Source organism: Gasterosteus aculeatus, chromosome 4 (assembly GCF_964276395.1).
Source record: "Gasterosteus aculeatus chromosome 4, fGasAcu3.hap1.1, whole genome shotgun sequence".
In the NCBI taxonomy this organism is placed as follows: domain Eukaryota; kingdom Metazoa; phylum Chordata; class Actinopteri; order Perciformes; family Gasterosteidae; genus Gasterosteus; species Gasterosteus aculeatus.
The window spans coordinates 33,783,142-33,806,218 of NC_135691.1; the positions used below are offsets into that span (position 1 = coordinate 33,783,142).

The following is a 23,077-nucleotide window of genomic DNA, read 5'->3' on the forward strand; positions in this document are numbered from 1 at the left end:
GGTCCTGATGTTATCGAAAACAGAATTGTTCATTGCTCTACTATAATTCATTTTTTTACCTTAAGGTTCCCTCAATGGTTTCTGGAAAAAAAGTATTTTTTTCTTGTCGGCCTTCGGTTTTACGGGATAGAGTTCAGTTTTGATGAGGACGATCGTCGAGGACGGGAAGGACGTACCGAAGGCGAGCGGATGCACTTATCGTAGGAATAATTACGATTTGTGAATCCCATCGATTGCAGTCTTTTTATGTTGGTGTTTGATAGATGGCTACATATATATCTGCAGATGGATGGATATACATATTGTTCAGTCCCATTTTCTTACTTACAAGGATACATTAAGATTGGAGAACAAAGCCCTCTTGCTCATAAATAAACTATTTCTCGCTGGTCTCAATTAGACACCTGGACAGAATCACAGAATGACAAACAATTATTTCTGTGCAGTTATTTACATATTTTGGTGTCTGTGAGTGGCTCCTTTGTGGTGAGAAGTCAGAGGAACTGAATGGACGTCCACAAACACCAACTGTGTGGCTTGTTTATCTCAATGCAACTAATGCCATTTAATGTCATTTTACAATGGAGACACAAAAAAAGTGGAAATTTTGGCTGCTGGACTGATTTTAAACCAACTCTCCCTACAAAAAACAAAGATTATAAGATGCACGGATGTAAAATGTATATTTCCCGTGAAGGAAGGAGGGATGTAAAGACGTCAATTGTCCAAAGAATGACTGACCTGAATTTTGCTGCGGTTTTATTGGGGGGGTAAATAACAGTTAGTGAGTGAGTGCGTGTGTGTGGGTCTATTCTCCAACACTGGTTCTGTGAATAAATTCTGAAATATGAATACGTCAGCTACGCAAACCTCATTACTGCCTTTGATTAAAGGAGGTAATAACAGTGTTTTGGGAGATGGCGCCATCTACATCTTTGTCCTCGGCTGTCTGAGTTATGAAATATCAATATTGATTTGGTATCGCTGCCGTTCTAGTTCTATAAAAGGTCTTTAATAACCGAGTTTGTGTGCCATCAGTGTTGGACCAGCGTCTTATTACGGCGATTTATCGTGAAAGGTGAATGAAAGCGCGCCGTGTGTGTTTTTAGCAGTCGGTTCATATAAATTCATTCACCGGCACTTTGCAGGCCGTTCCTGGTGCTGCCGCCGCTGATGGAGTGGATCCGGGTGGCGGTGGCCCACACCGAGCACCGGCGGAGCTTCTCCGTGGACAGCGACGACGTGCGGCAGGCCGCCAGGCTGCTGCTGCCCGGCGTGGACTGTGAGCCACGGCAGATAAAGTGAGTCCCGCTTTGTCACCGCTAACGGTCAGCTTGTTGGGTTCGATCCCCCGATTAACCAGCCCCCCCCCCCCCCCCCCCCCCCTTCATGGTGATGCATTACATCACAGGTCTGAATATGCAAAGAAAACTGAACTCACAGTGAGCTTTAAAAGGTATTTATAACTGACGTGATGACAAATCTAAAACTCTGCAGAGAAAGAAAATGTCCCGTGTTTGATCCTTCTCTTTTTGTGGGGGGGTTACGGCTCTCAGATGTAGTCACATGTCACCAGTAAATTGCACATTCCTGCACTAATTGCGATCACTCCGTCCTTTGATCATTGCGATAGCGGGACATGTCGCCACGACATTTATTCATCTTTTACTGCGTTTGCCTTTTCATTTTACAAGGATGTTTAGATGTTTATTGCTGTTTGTTTTTTTAGTGAAATCTCTTTGCTTTTTATCTAGCGCCACCATCAGATCACATGTGTCCACTGCTTTTGGTTTATGGCCACACGGGCGGCGTTCCCATCAGCCTCAGCTCTGTAGTGCTAATCAGCAAATGCAAAGCGCGGCGGGAGTCTCTGCAACGGCAAACTCACACTCTCCTAGTGGCCAACATCAACCGGCCCGCTGGCCTTCGTGGCTCCATCTCGTCACGCGGCAGCTCGGTCAGGGTCGAGAGTCGCGTCGCACCTTCGAATGCTTGCAGAGAAATAACAAACGGAACACTGAGAGGGTGTGAATGGCCAAATTAGCATCTCTTTACATATGTAAAGTCACGTGACATTTGAAAAGGCGTCAGCGTCAGTCGGCTCCTCTGTGACCGCGTGGAAACAGCGGCTGCTCTCAGATCGGATTAAGAGGCTTTACGGGAGACGTGAGCGAGTAATAATGACTCACAGCCCGAAGCCTCACCTGGAGAAAAGCTTCTTTAGGAAAAGAGAGGGGGGGAAAGTCGAGAAAAATGACTAACGCTTTGAATTAAACACTCAAAAGACCCGATAAGTCGCCGTTAAGAGTCGTGAACCGCACAGTTGCTCCTCTTGTGTTTCTTTTAGCGCGTGACGGAGATCACCGAATGCATTTGTGAGATGATCTCCCACCTAATCACAGTAATGGATGTGCCCCCCCCCCTCGCCACCCCCTTCCCCTCGCAGAGCGGAGGACTGTTTCTGTGCCACCAGGAAGCTGGACGCCGCCTCCACGGAGGCCAAGTTCCTGCAGGATCTGGGCTTCAGGATGCTGAACTGCGGGCGGACGGACCTGGTGAAGCAGGCCGTGAACCTGCTGGGGCCCGACGGCATCAACAGCATGAGCGAACAGGTGACGGCTCGCCTCCACACACACACACACACACACACACACACACACCTGCGTCACACACACACCTGCACGCCGGCAGTGGAGAGTTGAACGCCACTTAACGGCCGCGAATCCATTTAGTAGTGAAAACAAATTTGTTCAGATCGTGGCTCAAAATCTGCTCCAGCAAATAATTGAACAAACAAAAATCGATTCAGCAATTTAGCTGCAAGATTATTTTCCCATCAACATATTGATTTGACATGTTTTTATAAAGCCCATGTCACTAAGGAATGGAAGGAATCTGGCAATATAATACGTATTATGATGAATCATTTAAAATTTGTAACGTAATACAGAAAGCAAGCAAATGTATTCATATTCCGAATGAATAATTTAGTTTGAGTTTAATATCAATAAAAGCCGCGAGGAATCATCGACAGCAGCTTTGCGGCATCAAAGACTCGCCGTTTGTTAAGCAAACAGGCCGCTGCTTGTTATCCAACCAACGAAGAAGAAAGCACTGACTTAATGGTCCATTTGTGCCCGGTGGTGCAACACTTTTCCCGGACGCGGCTCTGATGCGTTTGCTTTTGACCTCCGGGTCGATATCTCGCCGCCTCGCAGTGTTCATGTCATTAGAGATCCTCCACCTTCTCCACTCGACGGAGACGCCGCTGGCTCCTCGCTCCGCTAAGTGGAGGCTAATGGCGCGGTCGGGGGCTTTTTCGGCAGGCCGGGGTCCCCCCCGCTCGCCGGCTCCATATTCAAGATCTGTGTTTTTACAAAGCACCGGTTATTCCACTTTCCGCGGCGTCCGTCTGTATTTTCTCCTGGCAGGTTGATTCACGGCGCATCCAGTCAGAATGTAACATCGCCTGTAATAGTTTTCTCCATTTACAACGAACTCACTGACACTTTTCCGCCTCCCCCTCCTCACACGAGGAACCGGCTGTGGTGACATTCAGTCTTTTTTTTTTTTGTTTCAACGGTGCAATAAAGTCATGGCTGAACATGTGCTGTAACCCCCCCCCCCCCCCCCAACAGGGAATGACCCCTCTGATGTACGCCTGCGTGCGCGGTGACGAGGCCATGGTCCAGATGCTGCTCGACGCCGGAGCCGACATCAACAGCGAGGTCAGCGCCCGACCCCTCCCCCCTCCTCCCCCCCCCCCCCCCAATGCCATCACCCACGTCGCGTTAAATCCACATTTCCTTGTTGTAGCTTTTCTTTGTGTCCGTAATGTTCACGTTTCCATTTTGTTGTATGAACTCTCTCTCTCTCTCTCTCTCTCTCTCTCTCTCTCTCGGCCCCCCCCTCCTCTCTGTCTTCACCGTCCCACCTGCCGCGCCGGCGTGCTCTCTGCCCCCCCCCCCCCCTTCCCCGGCAGCTCGCTGCATGAAGTGCACAGTTTGCACGGCAACAGTGTTGCAGAGCAACAATCCACCGACACTTTGCCACATTTCACCCTGCAGACGTTTTCAGCATCGATTGTGCATCACTGGTGTAAACTGCTTGCCGCAGAATGTCAGTTCAACAGCGAAAGTTGTAAAACATGGAGTCCCGACGGGCGAGATCATTACATTTCTTATTACATCATAGATTTTACACTTTTATTTAATGGAAGCAACAGTAGAGAGCTGGAATTTTGACTATTTGCTCTTACTGCTCTGTCACTGCTATTATAAGAATCATTGTCATCATAGTATGTACTGTGTTGTCATTGTATTATGTTGTTCATTCTGCTCACATGACATCTGTCTGACGTCTGTCCGTCCCGGGATCGGGGTTCCTCCTCTGTGGCTCTCTTCCTTCTCTTTTCCCATGAAATGTGCTTTTGGGGAGCTCTTTCTTTGCCGGGGTCCTGGAACAGATGACGCTGTAGATGCAGCACAGATTTGAAATAACGAATGAAACGTTTAAATTGAACGACACAGGAGATACTTTGTACGGGCGGATGGAGTACGCACTAAAAGCAAACGGTGTAAATTCATTTCTAATCAGCTCAAAACCTCGACAAAAGAAATAAGAAAACGTGACTTTGGGGTCGAGCGGTTAAATAAAATGATGTTGCTTAACTCAACGTTTTGTTACTTCTCTTAAGTCATCCTGATATTTCAACGCAACGCGGAAATCGCCTAATTATTCATGATTAATAATTCATACGTATAAAACACAAAAACGCTCCCCGCCTCACTGTCGTTTAGCATCGGCGCCCCAATCGAAACGTGACATTTCATTAGGCGCCCGGCGTTTGAAAGCGCTCCTCCTCCTCCTCCTCCTCCTCCGGGCGACATTGAGGAATCATTTCTGTAATTCCCTCTGTGACGAAGCCGCTTCGTCGGAGATCACGGAACAACGTTCGGGGGCCGTTTTTGTTCACCGGTCGTCTGTAAAAACTCAAGAGGAAAATCTCCTTCTGCCATCCTGCCCCTCCTCTGCTTACACTGCTCCTCCTGCATACTGCCCCCCCCCCCCCCCCCTCTCCCCCCTCTACCTCCTATTACCCCCTACCCTCCCCCCCGTCCCCGGGCTGTGAATGTTAATGGCTGTATATCTCTCTCCCTGAACTCCACCTATGACTTCCCAGGTGCCAAGCACAGTAAACAAGCACCCTCAGTTTACCCCGAAACGCGCCATGGGACGCCTCTCACTTTCGCCGTGTTGCACGGACACGTGCCTGTCGTGCAGGTAGTGACGTTTATCACCTGTATCACCATTCACCTGTGGCCATTGCCCTGACCTTTGCACCAAGATGATGATGATGATGATGATGCCATGTGTAGTTTTTATTGCACCTCCGTCAATCAAAAAGTGCAGTTATTATTTGGAGAGGACTCAAGGCAACCCCTGTTTTTAATATAATATGATAGAGGAGTTATTTAGCCCCCTGTGTTCCTCCACAACTTAAGGATTTATCCGACAGCGGTGTCCCCCCCCCCCCCCCCCCCCCCCCCCCAACTCGTCCGGCCCCCCCGGAGGATCACTAAACAGAGCAGAGCTCGGCCTCCCTGATAATCAGCTTCAAATTGCAATTGTTTTGTTCATTATCTGATATACATTAAATTCCTTTTCACTAGTTATTGTCTGAGCTGAAGGTCTGATGAGCAGCGTCGCCCTTGGGACTTTTAACATAATGTAAAAAATTATCCATCTGCACTGCGGAGGGTTTTAGGGGTGGGGGGGGTGGGGGGTTAAAACCATTTCCCAGAGCTCAGGCGAGTCGTCATCGACAAGCAGAAGCTACTGAGGGAGTGTGTGAGCGAGGACGATCTCCAATCGAGGGGCTTCAGGTTTCCCTTTCCGCCCAACCAGAGTGTAACGCACCGTCTCCCCCTCTCGCCTGTTTACCCCCTCCCCCACTTCCCCTCCCCTCCCTTCCCTTTCCCTGCCAACCTCCCGCCACAGCTGCTGCTGGATAACAGAGCGAATGTGGAGGGCGCCCTGCAGGATGGGGCGGAGAACTACACGGAGACCCCCCTCCAGCTGGCCTCGGCTGCAGGTAACGGGGCGGGCGGATGGGATGGTCGGTCTCGGCTTCGCGCTTCAAGCATCCGATTCATTCACCACTTTAATTTACTGTCCGAGGTTCGTCATTGTGTTTCTGTGTAATTTGCCACTAGAAAAGTCATCAAATCGATCGACATCCCACAGAAAAGGATCGTTATTGTCTTCACTGTCGGGACTTACTCGGTGTCCCCCCCCCGTCCCGCATGTCCCACCGCGTTGTTCGTGACACCTTTGAACAACGCGGCGCTTAACGCACATGAAAAAGTCCCGTTGCCACGGTGATGAAAAGTGATGAAAAGCAGTCACGGGCCGGATAATGAACGCTATTACCATCCGTAATGAAAAATGTAGATTAAATAAAAAGTACAATCCCAGAGCAAACTTAGTTAATGAATAGCAATGAGAGAAGGATTTCAGAATCCCGCCTGTTTTACACGACAGTTTCAATAACTTTACAAGAATATATATGTATAGCTTGAATAAGCAAAGCAAGTATCACATGTTAAACGACTTTCTACAGTATTTCCCGTTGTTAATGCTCGGCTCGGGGCTCCGGGGACGAGTCATTATTAAGTTATGCTTCACGCCATCGGGTCGGAATGTGGTGAGATCAGAGGTGGGCAGCATGTTGAGTGCGTTCTTCACCCGTGTGCTCCGCGTGTCGCCCTGGTCAGGTAACTTTGAGCTGGTGAGCCTGCTCCTGGAACGAGGGGCCGACCCCATGATCGGGACCATGTGTCGCAACGGCATCTCCTCGGCCCCCCTGGGGGACATGAACTCGTTCAGCCTGGCAGCAGCACACGGCCACAGGTAACACACACACACACACACACACACACATCCATCACCGCGGTATATCGATCCATTCACGAGGGGCGGTTTGGACACCCGTCTCCTGGCGCTGGCATTGGGAGCGGAGAGAGAGAGCCAGCGGCGCGCCGCAGCAGCATTAAGACAATCAATTATAGACGGGTGATAATGCTGCAGCGAGTCGTGAGTCGGTTCAAACTGCATTCCCGCGTGCGAGGGTGGGGCGGGAAAGTCCTCACAGGGAAGGAAGCTCGAATGTGAAGCGGGAAGAAAACGAAGCATCGGATATGAGACACGATCCACGGCTACATTCACGCCGACACGCCGAGTGCCATTAAGGGGAGATGTTGATCCTGAGCACAGAGAAATGGTGGTTGAAGAGGTGGCTTTCACGTTGTGGTGTAAAAGGCGATGGAGTCGGGGGGTGGGGGGGGGGGGGGGGGGGGGGGGGGGGGGCTTTCTTGTCTCCCAAATTCATTCAAATATTTTGGTAATAAATGTTTCCTGATTCAAAAAGAGCGGCGGGGCAGTGGTGGGAGATCCGAGAACATTCCACTAACAGCTTCCGAAACCTCCCACCAACCACCATCTGCCCCCCCCCCCCCCCCCCTGTTGCCCCCCCCGAGGCAGACGGAAGCAGTGATGCATCGACAAGGCTGTGATCTCACGGTGCACGTCACATGCTGCACGCCACCAACCCGCCGTCAGAGGACGGATTCCGTTTGAGCTCTGCGGAGCGATTGTGCTTGATGAAGTTACACGGTGGGGGTGGGGGGGTGTTCCGAGTGCTGGGTGGGCCTTTTTAATCCCCCCCCCCCGTCCGGGTTTTGCTCCCTCTTCCCTCCAGGAACGTGTTCCGGAAGCTCCTGTCCCAGTCGGACCAGGAGAAGGCGGACGTGCTGTCCCTGGAGGAGATCCTGGCCGAGAGCACGGACCCCGGGGAGAAGAGGTCGGCGCCGCAGGCCAACGGCGGGGGGACGCTGCGAACAGGAAAGGCCAAACTGAGGGCCCTGAGAGAGGCCATGTACCATAGCGCAGAGCACGGCCACGTGGACATCACCATAGACATCCGCAGCTTAGGTCAGGTTCACCGATGCGTCCCCGCATCGCTCTGTGGCGCTTGCAGCTGTCCTGGAGATGTGCTCGTGCCGTGTGCCCGTCCTGTCCTGTGCCGTCCCGTACACACAACCACAGCCGCTCACATGATGCCTGTTTTAGGTGTCGCGGGCGGCGGCGACGGGTCGGGGTCACCTGATGATTAAATGAAAGCGTCGACAAATAAGTCCTCGTCATGTGAACGTCCGTGTGTGTGTGTGTGTGTGTCCCTCTGCTTCCAGTGTTTCGTGCTCACCGTCCTCCGAGTGGCACTTGTGATCCGATTGTTACGTGAACTCCGGTTTCCGAAGGTCAAGAATGAGCTTTTAATTAAAAGACGGTGAACCGAGAAACCGCGGCTCAGAAACAACACGGCGTGAGCCTCAAAACGCAGGACACGCCCCGACATTTAAAGTGCTCTGATCAATGATTAATCTCAGACACAAATGGAGTAACTTTGTTCGCCGCTCCACCGGCGTTACTTACGTCCGGCTCACATCCGCCGCTCGCCCCCCCCCCCCCCCCCCCCCCGCCGCCGCCGTCCGCGCTCTCAGTCCTCCGTATTCACTCTCGGTTGTCATTCCCAGGCGTCCCCTGGACGCTGCACACCTGGCTCGAGTCCCTGCGCACCTGCTTCGTCCAGCACCGCCGGCCGCTGATCCAGGGCCTGCTCAAGGACTTCTGCTGCATCCAGGAGGACGAGTACACGGCGGAGCTCATCACGCACGGCCTGCCGCTCATGTTCCAGATCCTCCGATCCAGCAAGGTCATCTTTCTCAGGCCGAGTGGCTCCCGAGCGCAAAACCGACTATAACACTCGTATTTGCGTGTGTTCAGTCCAACGGGCAGACTGCTTCCTGGTGCATTTGCATGTGACTTTAGCCCGGCGGGGTTCGAGGCAGAAACCTGTGTAATCCGCGTGGTGTGTTTGCAGAACGAGGTGATCAGCCAGCAGCTGTCGGTCATCTTCACGCAGTGCTACGGGCCGTTCCCCATCCCCAAGCTCACGGAGATCAAGAAGAAGCAGACCTCGCGCTTGGGTGAGTCAGAGACGCTTTCGACGAGCGGTCGACGCGGGACAGGCAGCGAGGAAGTTATTTTCAGTTTGTGAAGTCCACGTTGCTCCTGTGAGCTTATTATAGTTTCCAACGGCAGAAGGGAAAAATGTGATTAGTCGTATAAATCAGCAGCTCAAGTACAGGAAGGGGAGAGTTAGTAGTCAGGTTGGGCTTTTGAGAAGTAACACAAAGTGCATTATCTGTGTCTCCGTCCTAAAGGAAATGGCCCTTCACAGGGTTTAAATTAAAGCAAAAGTCTCACTGCTCTGGTGATTCCCGCTGTAAAAGGTGCTCTGCAGCCGATACGCTTCCACGAACTCCCTGTAATGATGAGATTCATCGCTCCCATCTGGCATCGAAAGCTCCTTTAAAGTCGGGAAGGTCGCAGTCACATTTCCACATTCCCATTTCTCTCACGTTTCTCACGTAATTACAGCAGGAGGCGTCTGAGCTTTCAGCGGCTGTGCGTCAGCGCCACCTAGTGTTCGACCGCGTCCACCGGCTCCTTGCTTTCTGAACCCAGAGGAGCTCCAAGGATCCGTCGGGGGTCACGATGTGTGTTTTTTTTATCTTCTTCAGACCCCCACTTCCTCAACAACAAGGACATGTCGGACGTTACTTTCCTGGTGGAGGGGAAGCCGTTTTATGCACACAAAGTTCTGCTGTTCACGGCGTCGCCGAGGTAACGGCCCGCCGCCGCGCTGCATTACGACGGCGACGGTCCCTCTCAGCTCCTCACGCGTCCGTCTGTGATTTCCACCCTTTCCTCCAGGTTCAAGTCGCTCCTCCAGAACCGACCGGCGGCGGAGAACACCTGCATCGAGATAAGCCACGTCAAGTACAACATTTTCCACGTGAGAATCTCACCGTCGGTTTATGCGGGAACGTCTGAGCAGGACGGGGGCCCGCAGGGGAATAACCGCTGTCCTGTGTTTCAGCTGGTGATGCAGTATCTGTACTGCGGAGGCACCGAGTTGTTGCACATACGCAACACCGAAGTCATGGAGGTGAGAGCGGGCGAGAGGGAGCGGCTGCGCGCAGCCTCGGGCCTTTTTCTGATCCTCTTCTGTTCCCCCTGCAGCTGCTGTCTGCGGCCAAGTTCTTCCAGCTCGAGGCCCTTCAGAGACACTGTGAGATCATCTGCTCCAAGAACATCACCACGGAAACCTGCGTGGACCTCTACAAGCACGCCAAGGTGGGACGCCGGCGCCACGTTTCTCCGTTGGTGCTCTCAGTGAAGCCGCAGATGCAATCGCCGCCTTCGGCGTCCTTAAACTGCTCGTTTTTTGGCGGCGCGGCGCTGCTGCGGGGGCTCTTTCTGGCTCGCAGACTTAATTACTTTTCAGCCACAAAGCGCCGTCAACTCACACTCATAACTCATCGCAGCGTTTGCAACTAGCTTGTGAGCGTGAGATTGCACATGTGATTTATTTCTAATATGTGAGTTGCGCCGACGGCGGATTGGGAAGAAGCCAGAGAACCGAGATTAATTAGGGTGGAGAAACTAATCTCTGTGGCTTTAAAATACCTCATGAAAACATCCCTGTTTAATAACCAAAAGAAGATTTTGAAAATTTGAATTAAAATGAACAAATAAAACTTTATTAACTTTTACTCTTGCATATATGGACGTACGGACCAATCGGAAAAGGTAAGTGGAGGCAGAGAAGTGGAGGAGAGAAAATGTGACCTGAAGAACGTCCAATCAGCTCAGAGGAACTTCAAGGAACCGTAAATAATCTCCGTCGTCTTTCTTTTCCCCTCCTCCTCCGCAGTTCCTCGGTGCGGCCGAGCTCACGGCCTTCATCGAGGGCTACTTCCTGAAGAACATGGTGCTGCTCATCGAACTCGACGGCTTCAAGCAGCTGCTGTACGAACCCCCCCCCGCCGCCGAGAGCCCCGCCTCCAGCCCCGGCATCTGCTCCGACATCCTCCTCGACCTGGAGAAGACCCTGGCCACGCGCATCCACTCCATCCACCTGTCCACCTCCAAGGGCTCCGTGGTGTGACGGCTCCCCCCCCGGCCCCCTCCCCCCCCCGCCTGAAAGGCCCAGCTTCCGTGTACCTGCGACCCCCCCTCCCTCCCCCCCGTCCACCTGTCAGGGACCCGCCGGGTGTTTTCACGTCTTTAATTCGGCCCCCCCGTCGTGGTGATGAAACTTGTAGGACACGTGCATGAAATACATTCTGTTTGCGCTTCAAAATCTAGCGTAGAACTAAAAGCAGCTTCCTCATCGTCCCCGACCTGAGACCTTTTTACGGACTTCATGGAAGCGGACGCCACCGCGCGACCAGTAAAAGTGACCAGTAGCAATGCCAGCAGCAGACGGACTGCGGCCGTGGACCACCAACCCCCCCACCCCCTCCCCCGCGTCGCCCCTCCCGTGTGCGCCGCGCAGAGGCCCGAAGCCGCTTCCACAGCGACCCGCGGTGACCTTTCTTTTTCTGTTCTTTATGCATGACGCCTCCTCGACTGGGCCGCCGTGACGTTGCTTCTCACGCAGAGCTGACTTCACGGCAGAGGGGGGGGGGGGGGGGGGGGGGGGCGGGGGCTGAAGGGAAAAACGCTGCTTCTGAACTTTCTATCCACGTGGAGACGGATTCCGGTTCTCCTTAAAGACGTTTAAAGCAAAAGTGTAAATAGGTCCCTGAAGTGGTCGTGCCGGTCGTTCTTGTTTTTGTTTTTTTTTGTAAACTGATGTACAGGATTCTCTCATCGGTCTCATCGAATGTGATGCCCTCAACACTTTGTGTGTCCCTTTTATGCAAAAAGCTGCATGTTGCGCCTCTTTTCTTTGGCTTTCCGCGGGCTTTTTTTGCGTGCGATCCGGGCCATCGGGTGGTGGGGGGGGGGGGGGGGGGGGGGGGCGATCGCTCCCGTCAAAGTGCAATCAAAGGACGCTCCCTTCAATTATGGAGCTATTTCGGAAACATTCCAAATGATGAGGGTAGATAACGAGACGCGCTCTGAAGACCTCCCTTCGGCTGGATTTCTCAATAACAGCAATTACGTGAAAGAACGGTTGGATTCCCACGCGCTGTCACGGGGAGACGCGTTTATTAGAGACGCCGCAGTGTCCTGTGACTCACGAGGGCCCAGCGTGCTTTCATGCACATCGTACAGAGTTTAGTGCGTTTGGTTCTTTTTTTTTTAAATGGGTCTTTGTTGCTTTGAGGGTCAAAAAGTTTGTTGCATTCATCAGCCTTCGGCACAAAGAGGAGTCTGGTAAACATCGGGGGCCCCCGAGGGTCTCTAATAAACCCTCTGTTCGATTCAACCTTTTTGCTCCACATGTTGCCCCCCCCCCCACGTCCCCCCCGCGTGTGCATGAGACGATACTCGCACATCTGCAGGAGGAATCCCTCGAGTCCGCAGAACGTTTCGTGAATGTAACAAAGCAACAGAGGGTTAATATTTACGCAACGTGCGATACCTGCAATCCAGCAACGAACCAAAAGGCCCAAAACGCTTCCCTCTGTCTCCAACGGCATGCGATGCAAATGTCTCGGAAGTGTCCTCGTGCTGTGGTGATGTCGTTTGTACGCCAACCCGCCCGCACCTTCAAAATAAGAGCCGTTTCTTTCAAAAATATTGTAGCACACTCTACACTTTTCGGGGCCATAGGAACACTTTAACCGCAACATTCAGGCACATAAGTTCTGTAAAGAGTTACAGAAGATGAAATATAGATATTATCTTACGACTTTATTTTCTTACCTACATATATATGCTTATATATTTCATTTTACATTCCACAACAACAAAGTGAAGCAGATTATTTAAAAAGATGCATCTTAAGTTTTGAAATCAAGCAATATTTCCATGATTTATGTGTTACTGAGTGACAATAACGTGTGGCGCTACGGTATGAATGTGAATCTAAAGAGACATGAATACTCCTGTTTCTTTCTGTTTCCGGGACATCCCGTCTACCTACTTTTTAATGTGCTTCACAACTTATGCTTTAACGATGCCGATCATTCATTCAGATTCACGTCGAGCTTTGTATTGAATCATCGATCTGAAGGTGACGTGTGACTTACAGATGCAAACCAGTTTGTCTCCACAGAGGACAATGATGTCAAGCACCTTTTTTGTGCTCAAACACACACGCTTGAGTCTTATTGTGATCAAACAGCAGCTGAATAGGACTTTAGAATCAGAGCAAATCAAAAGACTTTACCTCTGTTTCTTTTTATTAGTTTTAATATGATGTAATTAGCCGACGATGAGCTTCTGACTTGAAACTGGCACAAAGCCGCGGAGTCTAAGTCGGTTCGCATGGCTCTTCTTGTTTAATGTTGTTGAGAATGTGCTTCGTACTCCCGCTTCGTCCAACAACACTCCCCTTAATTCGTCTTTGCATTTATTTGTTTGTTCCTGGTAATAAACGACATTGGAAACATGCATGTGATATTCACTAGAGGAGGGGATGGGGGGGGTGAACTTTTGCTGTTATTTTTCCTTTGAGAACATGTATATTGTACAAAATATATATATATATATGAAATAGAAATTATACATGGAGTGAGAAGCAGCGATGTGGTGGAGTATAACAACAAGAGGAATGTTACACTCGTGCTACAGTTTCTGTTGACAGGCTTTTGTGGACAGCTAATAAACACCAGAGTTTAAACACGTTTTTTTTTCTTTATTCATTAAAAAACTGGGCACCAAACATGCGGATGACTGAATGCAGCAATATCCAACGGAAGCAAACAAAGTAGTTGGGAATAACTGCTGGTAAAATGTGACAAGCGTGGCCTCAGACCAGCAGCCGGGTGTTTTATTGATGCTTTCACATCCTTTTATCTACAGAGCAAACAACTCAAGGCCCTAAAAGTCCCGACGGTTCCCTCACAGAGCCAGAGGTCCGTCTGCAGTCAGGCTGTTGAAGAAATACAAGGTCTTCTGGAGCAGAATTTGGCAACAATTCCTCATTTTAATTCTCTGGTTATGTTCTTTAAACTGGATGTCTCCATTTGTGAGACATCTTTTGGGGTACTTACTGGCAATGAAGGCTGTAACAGCATGAGAGTATTATATAATAGCACAGATTGAGTTGCTTAACTATGTATAGTGTGACCTTTCTAGGTGACCTTTGGCGGAAGTGGAGGCCTTTTCCCTGCATGAATATTGGCAACTAATAGAAATAATACGTATAAATCACTTACTCCGGCACCACAGTTCTGAATATTTGCTGTTTTTAATTGTTTTTACTGCAAATAATGTATATAATGTATTAATCCACTATTACTGGTCTACCACCATAATCACCAGTTCCAGTTATTGGGTTCATCGAAAAAAGCAAAACCTTTTTCATCATAATAAATGACGGACTACATACTACTTCCAAATCATTAATCACTTATCAAGGTGATCAAAGAGTGAAATCACTCACTTTGCTGCCGACGATGCACGTTTCACAAATAAATGTTTGGGCTCGTTTCCTCGAACGGCCACTGGGGGCAGCAGCGACCAACGCCTCTTCCTCTCAGTCCGAGACTCCACCGACGAAGAAGAAAATTACCATGTTTCCACCGCAGGCGGCCGCGAAGTTGGCCAAAGTAGTCCGCGGGGTCCCTTTCGTGGCTCGAGTTAACGTCACGCATGCATTAGCAGGTCGCACACCAGCTGACGCGACTCCGTAATAAACCCGCGGCCGCTGAGTGGAACCGGCGGGACGTTTGTCGGTGGCCAACCTACGCCTGCGCACTCCACGCTGAATATCGAGCCGCCCTTCTTCTCCGCCAACTTGCAACCGCGGGGTCGGGCGGACGTCGAGTCTCAACAGTCCCGAGTTAATTTGCTCATATTATTGAATATTTACCGGCATTGCAATGGAGAGCCCGTATGCCACCGAAAACGGTAAGCTAACGGTTGTTTAAACAGACGTCGCCTGTCGCGAGTTGCCGGCTTCACTTTTGGATTGTGTGCGCCCGATTTTGAACATGGCGTACCCCGCTCTGAGATGGCGGTGGCTTTGTGCTACGTTACGGCGCTAGCGAGCATCTGACGTGTAACGATAGTTACTGGAAAAATATCTAGGTATGCTTTGCTCGCTATAGCTCGCTGCCCAGCTCACATGTGAGGGTGTATTTGATCTCGAGTGAAATGCTATAACTTAAACGGTAGTGGCAACTAACCGTCGGTGTTACTTTAAACTAGCAACGGCTGCTCGCTAGCGGCTAAAAACATAGCTGCATACTAGACCGCTAACGTAGCTAAACGTCTAAAAGTCGGGGCAGTGCTCAAAACAAACTCACCAAAATAAAAGCAATGTCACTTTATACCACCCGAACCATTTCAGCAACTCGCTTAGCAAAGTTAGTCTCGACCTATTTGGTCATATTTACGACGTAACTGTTAAGTTAGTTGTGGTGTGAGTCGTAATTACGACTCCGTTGCCAGTCCGTGAAGGCATCCCTAGGCCCGTTTGGAGGAGGGGGAAATGTGAACGTTAAACCACAAGTGACCTCAGAGGTTCACTTCGTTTAAGTACCAATAACAACAGGAATAGTTATGTTTGATCATTTTTAAGTAATTATTTCAGTTTATAGTGAAAAATATGGTTGATATTCCCAGATTACCACACACTCATCAAGCCTGGGTTCATGCAGTTTATAGCATAGTAATGTTACTACTCGTTAGCTGCTATGTGTACAATCAGCTGTTGGTACATTTACAATTATTGTCATCATGAATCGGTCTGCTGATTTTGTAATTATAATATATAATGATAATATTGATTTATTCAATTTGGGGGCAATCCATTCAAAATCCAAAAAACGCTCACATAGAACCCCTTCTGTCATGTGAAGATAATTTACTTTTTTGATAAACTAAGGTTGCGATTCTAACTCCTTTTTTTTTTTCCAGACGCCCTTCTGCTGCTGCCGTCCCTCCGCCTCTTCATTCCTCCGCTGCGCCTGGTGTCGGCAGCCATGTGGCAGGTGGTGCAGAGGGGCAGCGTGCAGGACTACGGCATGGTGGAGGAGTTCGTCAGCACGGTGTCAGACATCGTACCTGAGCTTCTGAACGCGGATCAGAGGGCTCAACTCCTGCTGGGACTCAGAGCGCGGGTATGACAAGGACACGTGGTTTTGCTGGATGTTAAATCACAACATCAGTTAGTTTTCTTCCTTCCCGATGAAAAGTGTAAAAATGTTTGACCTCAAAATTCACATCGCCTAAACAACAAAAGCTAAATTATAGCCTGACAAAGTAAAAGTGCAGCTGATGAAACGTTTTTTCTCGTTTGAGAGAAAAGCTCATCGGGCGCCTGACCGGTGATGCAGATCGGGGTCGTACTCACCCTGAGGTGACACCCTTTCCTTTGCAGGTGGTCCTTGAATTGTGTCGGGCCGAGCAGATCGGAGACGCGGAGACCATCGAGATGCACCTGGAGCGCATCAAGGCCCTCGTGTCCACTTGGGCGGCGCAGGTTAGCTCCTCTACCCGCCGCACGTGGCTCGGCAGCGTTGTCGTGTTTCCTATCAAATTGTCATCGTGTTTTCTCTCCGTCTTTGGTTGCAGCCGTGTTTTGCAGAGGTCAACATTCCAGAATCCAACTTCGTGGATCAGATCGAACTGCTGTTGAAAGACGCCGACGAGAAGGAGAAGTTTTTCCAGGTCCGTGCTTTTCATGCGTCGACATGAGTTGACGGAAGATGGACGGAAGCGGCCTCTTCACACAATAAGCCGTTGTTTTTGTGCGTTAAACTGATTTTCCTCTTGCAGGATGTTTTCCCCACGGATTTCGGTCCTGACTACGACAGCGCCCTGCAGGTGCTAATGATGGATTTTCTCTCCCGACTGGAGAAGCTTCTTCCCGTGCCGGACATTCAGCAGGTACTGAAACATGAATCCGCTTAGAAGTCCTAGAACTCCAGAACGCTCCGCTGACAGTAGCTGCTAATAGCTCATTCAGACCACTTTTATTACTATTTGAATCTCAGACTTTTGTTCTCCTGTTGCATCGTAAGTATTTGCTTGGCGTTCACTTACGTTTAGAGTATCTTATCAACTTGGTTCTTATTTTCTTGTAACAGTTACTCTCATCTATCCATTCAGCATTTCCGAGCGTTAACCTGAGACCTTCCTTTATACACTCATGAAAGTACTGCACGTCGAATGGTTTTTATTTTTATTTCTTTACTAGACGGCGTCCATGCTCAGTGCGGTCCCGTCCGCCCTGGAGGAGTGTGTGCACTCTGTTCCCGACCCACAGCACCTGAGAACGGTGCTCCTCTACCAGACCACCCTGGGACACCTGGATCTGTCTGGTGAGTCACTGTATGGGATAAAAACCTTCATCCATGTGTCCCCTCATCCTTTTATAGTACAATTGAGTCTGAATTCATTTTTGTTCGTAAAGCTAACGGCCTTCTTCCTCTCCGCCACAGATGAAACTCCAACCATCCCTTCCTCTTTTGGGAACTGCATCCTGTCGTCGCTGTCCCTCCCCCAGCTGGAGAAGGTTGTGATCGATGCGGACCACATGCAGCTGCATCCCCCGTCGGGGGAGATGGGAGGCAGCATGACGGTGCAGGTGGAGGGCGAAACCGTGACGCTGCTGGACTACATACAAATCGAGCCGCCGGCAGCTTTGGTCGAGCCCGAGGAAGACGACGAGGACGAGGACGGAGAAAGCGAGGCGAACGAGGAGGAAGCCAGCGAGGACGTCGGCGACGCGCTGAAGCCGGCGGCCTTCCAGCCGCTGAAGCAAAGCAAGCGGCTGCAGGGGAAGCGAAACGCTCTGAAGGAAAAGGAGTTGGCGGCAGCCAAGAGGCAGAGAAAGAAATACTCCAACGAGAAAACGTGCCCCGTGTGCAATAAGATCTTCCTGCGGGCGGCAGCCATGCGGCGGCACCAGGAAACCCACTCGGCCAACCGGGAGTTCAAGTACAAGTGCGCCAACTGCGACAAGCGATTCAGGGACCAATACGACATGAACCGGCACAACATGCGCGTGCACGAGAAGGACGAGCTCGGCTACGGCGCCAAAGAGGAGGACGAGGAGGACGAGGACGAGGACGACGCCGGCACCTCTGAGACAGCGGAGCACAAGAACTGCGGCCTGTGCGGCAAGTACTTTGGCCGGCGGGTGGACATGGAGCGGCACATGAGGTCCCACTCGGAGGACCGGCCGTACAACTGCTGCTTCTGCGAGAAGCGATTCAAGAACCCGTACGTTCTGAAGAGACACCAGCTGGAGATCTGCAAGAGCCGCGAGCTGAAGAGGCCGAAGAAGAGGGAGACGCAGCGCCCCAACCCGCAGCCCGAGGCGGAGGGCAAAGTCTGCCCCATCTGCAGCCGCATCCTCCCGTGCACGGCCGACATCGCCAAGCACCTGCGCTCTCACACGGAGGAGCGTCCTTTCGTATGCGTCGGCTGCGAGAAGGGCTTCAAGTACAAGGACACGCTGAAGAAGCACCAGATCATCCACGGACACGAGGGCATCCGAGAGGAGCAGAGCAAGACGGTGGAGGAGATTCTGGCTGAGGCCGACGCGGGCCTCCTCGACAAGAAGGACCCCGGCCCGGAGGCGCCTGCGGACGCCGCCGCCGCCGAGTCGTCCCCGGCGGCGCCCGCGCAGCGCGTCGAGAGGAAAGCGCCGAAGGTTTGCCCCGTCTGCTCTCGGACGTTCGACAGCGTCAAGACGCTGAACAGGCACGTGCAGTGTCACACGGAGGACCGGCCCTACCACTGCGTCCACTGCAAGAAGCGCTTCAAACACATGCACGGCCTGAAGAGGCACCAGATCTACGCCATCTGCCACAAGAAGGTCACCCGGTTCTCCTGGAAAAAGGAGCAGAGGGCGGGGCCCAGCCAGGGCGACGGCGACCCCCTGAAGATCCCCGTGTGGTGCTCCAACTGCGGCAAGCACTTTGAGTACCCGTCGGCCCTGAAGGAGCACCAGGAGAACGTCTGCAAAGTGGAGCCGAGCGACGTCATGAAATGCCTCGACTGCGGGAAAGAGTTCAAGAGCGTGACGATGCTCAAGGTGCACCAGAGGATCCACGACCCGCTCTACTGCAAAGAGTGCGGCAAGATCCTCGCCAACGACGCCGCCTTCGAGAGGCACAAGCTCATGCACCGGCCGATGCAGTGCACCATGTGCGACAAGACCTTCACGCTGCTGCGGCGCCTGAGGGAGCACTACGAGAAGCAGCACGAGTTCAGCGGGCCGTACCCCTGCGCGCAGTGCGACAAGACCTTCATGCAGCTCTCCTACCTCGCCATCCACCAGCGGATCCACAAGGGCGAGTTCCCGTACGTGTGCAGCATGTGCCCCGAGAAGTTCCGCTCGTCCAACTGCCTGACGGTGCACCAGAGGAAGCACACCGGGGAGAAGCCCTTCCTGTGCTGGCAGTGCGGCAAGTGCTACCGCTCGGCCTCGGAGCTCACGGTGCACATGGGCACCCACTCGGAGGAGCGGCCGTGGGCGTGCGAGCAGTGCGACGCGGCGTACCGCACCAAGCTGCAGCTGACCAACCACGTGGAGCAGGTGCACATCGGCGTGCGCTACCCGTGCAGCCGCTGCGGCAAGCAGTTCATGAAGGAGACGTCGCTGAAGCGCCACGAGCTCATCCACACGGGCGAGAGGCCGCACCAGTGCACGGTGTGCGGGAAGACCTTCCTGACCGCCAACGAGCTGCGGCTGCACAACCGCTACCACACCGGGGAGCGGCCGTACAAGTGCGAGGAGTGCGGCAAGGCCTTCATCCAGTCGGGGTACCTGAAGTCGCACATGCGCATTCACACGGGCGAGAAGCCGTTCAAGTGCGACGTGTGCGACAAGGGCTTCCGCTTGTCGTATCACATGAAGAAGCACAAGCGGACGCACGCCGGTAAGCCCAGGAGCTACGCGTGCGAGGAGTGCGGGCTGGACTTCTCGCACAAGAAGTCCCTGTGGGAACACTCGCTCTGTCACGACGTCAAGGTGGAGCCGTCGTTTACCGGCGAAGTCCGGATAGAATTCCAGTAGAGATCCTCGTTTTTTTTTTAATTTCATTATATTGATGAGAAGTTCTGAGCTGGTTTGTCGTCAACAGATTAATTTGCTGTTTGTTTTGGATGAACTTGGTTCCTGGTTTCCCTCCTTGAGGCTTCACACATTCTCAAAAGCGTTTCGCTTTGTTTAGATGAAAGCAAACAAATTATTTTGCTAACGTGGCTTTTTCAAATAAATGAACCTTGAATGTATTCTTGCTCCAGTTATTTCCGTGTCTAAAATGGTCTTCGGGGTTCATCGCTCAATCGATGATGGATGGAAATTAAACTAATATTTGAGCAGCTATTTGTTTAACTTTTAAAAAGCTTTAAAATAAGAAGCTCTCATACCTGTTATTCCTTTGTGACGTTTGAGATCTTTGGTTATCGTTTCTCTGCTAAAAGGAGGTTGGATTCTCTTGTTTTACCACTGAGTAACGATGTATTACTACTTTGAATTCAGGTAAATAAAAACTCCACCAAATGTGCAGCGCAACATGCTGACTAAATGTCACCATGGTTCACTGTAAACATACTGAGCATGAAGGACTCAGAATATCGATGATACATTCTCTCTCAGATCAAATACAGATAATATAAAAACGGCGTAAAGCGTGTGTGACCTCGGGGGCTGCGTTTCATTGGTTCCCCCCCCACAGCGCTTTATATGGCGTCACGCGGAGAAGTGGGCGAAGGATCTCAATCGGACGCACCTGCGTTCGCACTCGGCGCTCATCTTTCTACAGATCATCGGTAACTGCATCAGCTTCTGTTGCTGATCTGCGTTATTGTATCTGATCTAAGCACAGACGTGTTTTCTCTTTGATGACGTCACTACAGCCCCTCCGAGCTGCACCTGTTGGACCGCAGACAGGGTCCTGCTCGCTGCACTACACTAATGCCACCACAAGGGGGCGTTAGCGTAGTAGTGATGATGAGTGTCAGGGCTCAGCAGCTGCTTCACGGGGAGGAGGCAGCTGTCACAAGTGTAGCCCCCCCCCCCCCCCCTGCTGGGCTGAGGGCTTCCTTATCAATAAATAACAGTGTTTGTTTACGCAACTTTACGCAACATCAATTTCCCAATGACCGTGCATATGAGTCAATATTGATCCTCGCCCCCCCCCATGGATGTACATCCCACCTGACTTGTTGACTCTGTTTGAGTGACAGGTCACAGCTGCGGCCCCGATTCCACAGAAAACTGCCCCCACCTCTCAGAATAAAGAGAGGAAAAAAATCAAAGGCGCGACCGAGTCAGAGCCTCTGCGGAGTGTTGGGAGCAGATCACTTTTTAACCCGAAGCATATTGATTTATATGGAGCTGTAATTGCTTCAGTGTGTCCTGGATTATTCCCCCCAGTAATTGAGGCCTGGCAGAGGTCTCTTTCCTAGACATAGCCCTCCCTGTGCCAGGGGGGGGGGGCACAGAGGGGAGCACCGCTCTAGACTCCCCAGGCGGGGGGAGACAGCAAGGGAGCAGTGGCCCCCTTAACACCCCCCTCCTCCCCCCCCCAGCCTCCCTCCCATCCCTACGCACGCAGACACTGGATACGTCAATGGCACAAACGGCGTGCGTCCGTGCACGATCCCTCACACTATATATATATATATAGCACATATAATATACATATATATAGCACATATAATATATATATATATAGATATATATATATTGCTGTATACGTGCTGTTGTTCAGGTATTTGTCTGGTGTGGTTTTTCGTGACTCGGTGGAACATTCCTGTCTTTTTGGAAACGACAGACTGCCCGCACGCTCTAACAAGTCTTTGAAAATCCCCACGATGTCACAAGTAGGCAGAAATAACGTTGAAACCTCGACGGACAAGTCGCTTTGTCTCCTTCCATTCAGAGAAAGCGTGTCCAAACCTTTGACTGGCCCTGCAACGTTGCACCTGTAGCTTATTTATGACGCTCTCCATATCAAAGAAAACTATATTCTTGTTGAACAAAACCCGTTTCTGTTTTTGCTTTTGATGCTTTGACTCTTCTTTCCTTCCAAGTGAAAGAACCAGTCAAAGCTTTGCCCGTGGGCACACTGGCTTTAGTCGAATGAAGAGCCGCCGGAGGCCCGAACGGATCGAAGAGCAGAACAGAAGAGCCCATCGCGAGTCTGTCGCATGAGTAAATACGCATTTACTGAGCTCAAATTAGCAGTGTCAACTACACAAAGGGGGGAAAAAGTCGTTCATCTTTCACATGATGTGAACGTAAAGCCTCCTTTTAGCTCTGCTTTTGGTCTCCACCCTCTCCGGTGAGAAATGTCTCTTTAGCTGCTACGTGTTCACCAGCTAGCCGCTAACTCGGGCCGCTTTGGTGCCGAGCAGCTTTCCTTACAGAGTTTGTCTTTTATTCGCAATAATCGACATCTTTAATGTCACACTGCAGCCATTCGATCCGCTGCTTGAGTCGAGATATCGACGAATGCAGCGTAACCCGATGCCCACGGCTTCGGGGAAGGGGCTCCTTCGACTCCGCGTGGTGGAGCGGCGCGGCCTTCAAGTCCGGGGCAAACGTGTTCATTGAAAAGGCTTCCAGCACGTTCTGCAATCACACGCAGTTAAACTGCCCCAGGGAGATTTTAGAAAGAAAAAAAACACAGGTTTTGATTGTCAACAGGCGCCACGCAATTTCCCTTTTCTACCAAAGCGCGGCGACCCCTGCAGGTTGCCACGGAAACATGGCGTATGTCGATAACAAGCTCCCCCTTTTCTTGCTTTCTGCTCCGTGACGCACCTTTTTATTTCTTCCATATGAACAGTGAATGGCACACACGATAACGAGATCTGCCTCCAGTGGGAGGGTGATGCCCCCCCCCCACCACGACCCCTCCTGCACTCCGTTTAACGGCGAGCGTACTTACGCATTTGTGAAGCACCACACACATAAAAACTACCCTGACAATCCCCTGGAACAGATCCCATACTTTTGTTTAGTTCTTTGTCGATTGATAAAAAAAAGGAAATATAAAACAGAGCCTGTTGAGCTGGAAGAGAAAAG

At 51.2% G+C, this 23,077-nt stretch overlaps 2 protein-coding genes across 2 annotated transcripts in view; both read left to right on the forward strand.

The window, feature by feature from the left end:
• The window catches only part of LOC120816942 (ankyrin repeat- and BTB/POZ domain-containing protein 3-A), a 74,458-nt gene extending 60,753 nt beyond the window's left edge, over positions 1-13,705 (forward strand). Inside the window, 15 exon segments of the mRNA XM_040172626.2 lie at positions 1,149-1,301; positions 2,447-2,612; positions 3,639-3,728; positions 5,183-5,201; positions 5,204-5,283; positions 6,001-6,094; positions 6,777-6,912; positions 7,760-7,992; positions 8,595-8,773; positions 8,942-9,047; positions 9,645-9,747; positions 9,838-9,919; positions 10,004-10,072; positions 10,147-10,260; positions 10,841-13,705. Of these exon segments, the coding sequence (XP_040028560.2) occupies positions 1,149-1,301; positions 2,447-2,612; positions 3,639-3,728; positions 5,183-5,201; positions 5,204-5,283; positions 6,001-6,094; positions 6,777-6,912; positions 7,760-7,992; positions 8,595-8,773; positions 8,942-9,047; positions 9,645-9,747; positions 9,838-9,919; positions 10,004-10,072; positions 10,147-10,260; positions 10,841-11,074 (1,858 nt within the window). The 3' untranslated portion in view covers positions 11,075-13,705.
• Positions 13,706-14,556: 851 nt separating this feature from the next.
• Positions 14,557-20,274, forward strand: LOC120816941 (uncharacterized). Its single transcript, XM_040172625.2, has 7 exons — positions 14,557-14,934; positions 15,946-16,148; positions 16,409-16,510; positions 16,603-16,698; positions 16,807-16,917; positions 17,228-17,351; positions 17,472-20,274. The coding sequence occupies exons 1-7, from the start codon at positions 14,907-14,909 to the stop codon at positions 20,054-20,056; spliced, it is 3,249 nt and encodes a 1,082-aa protein (XP_040028559.2). The 5' UTR covers positions 14,557-14,906; the 3' UTR covers positions 20,057-20,274.
• Positions 20,275-23,077: the final 2,803 nt, after the last annotated feature.

Excerpts from the sequence above, each read along its gene's own strand:
- LOC120816941 (XM_040172625.2), top strand. The coding sequence starts at position 14,907 with ATGGAGAGCCCGTATGCCACCGAAAACG. Across the intron at positions 14,935-15,945 it reads CCCGTATGCCACCGAAAACG|ACGCCCTTCTGCTGCTGCCG; the intron begins GTAAGCTAACGG and ends TTTTTTTTCCAG. Across the intron at positions 16,149-16,408 it reads TGCTGGGACTCAGAGCGCGG|GTGGTCCTTGAATTGTGTCG; the intron begins GTATGACAAGGA and ends TTTCCTTTGCAG.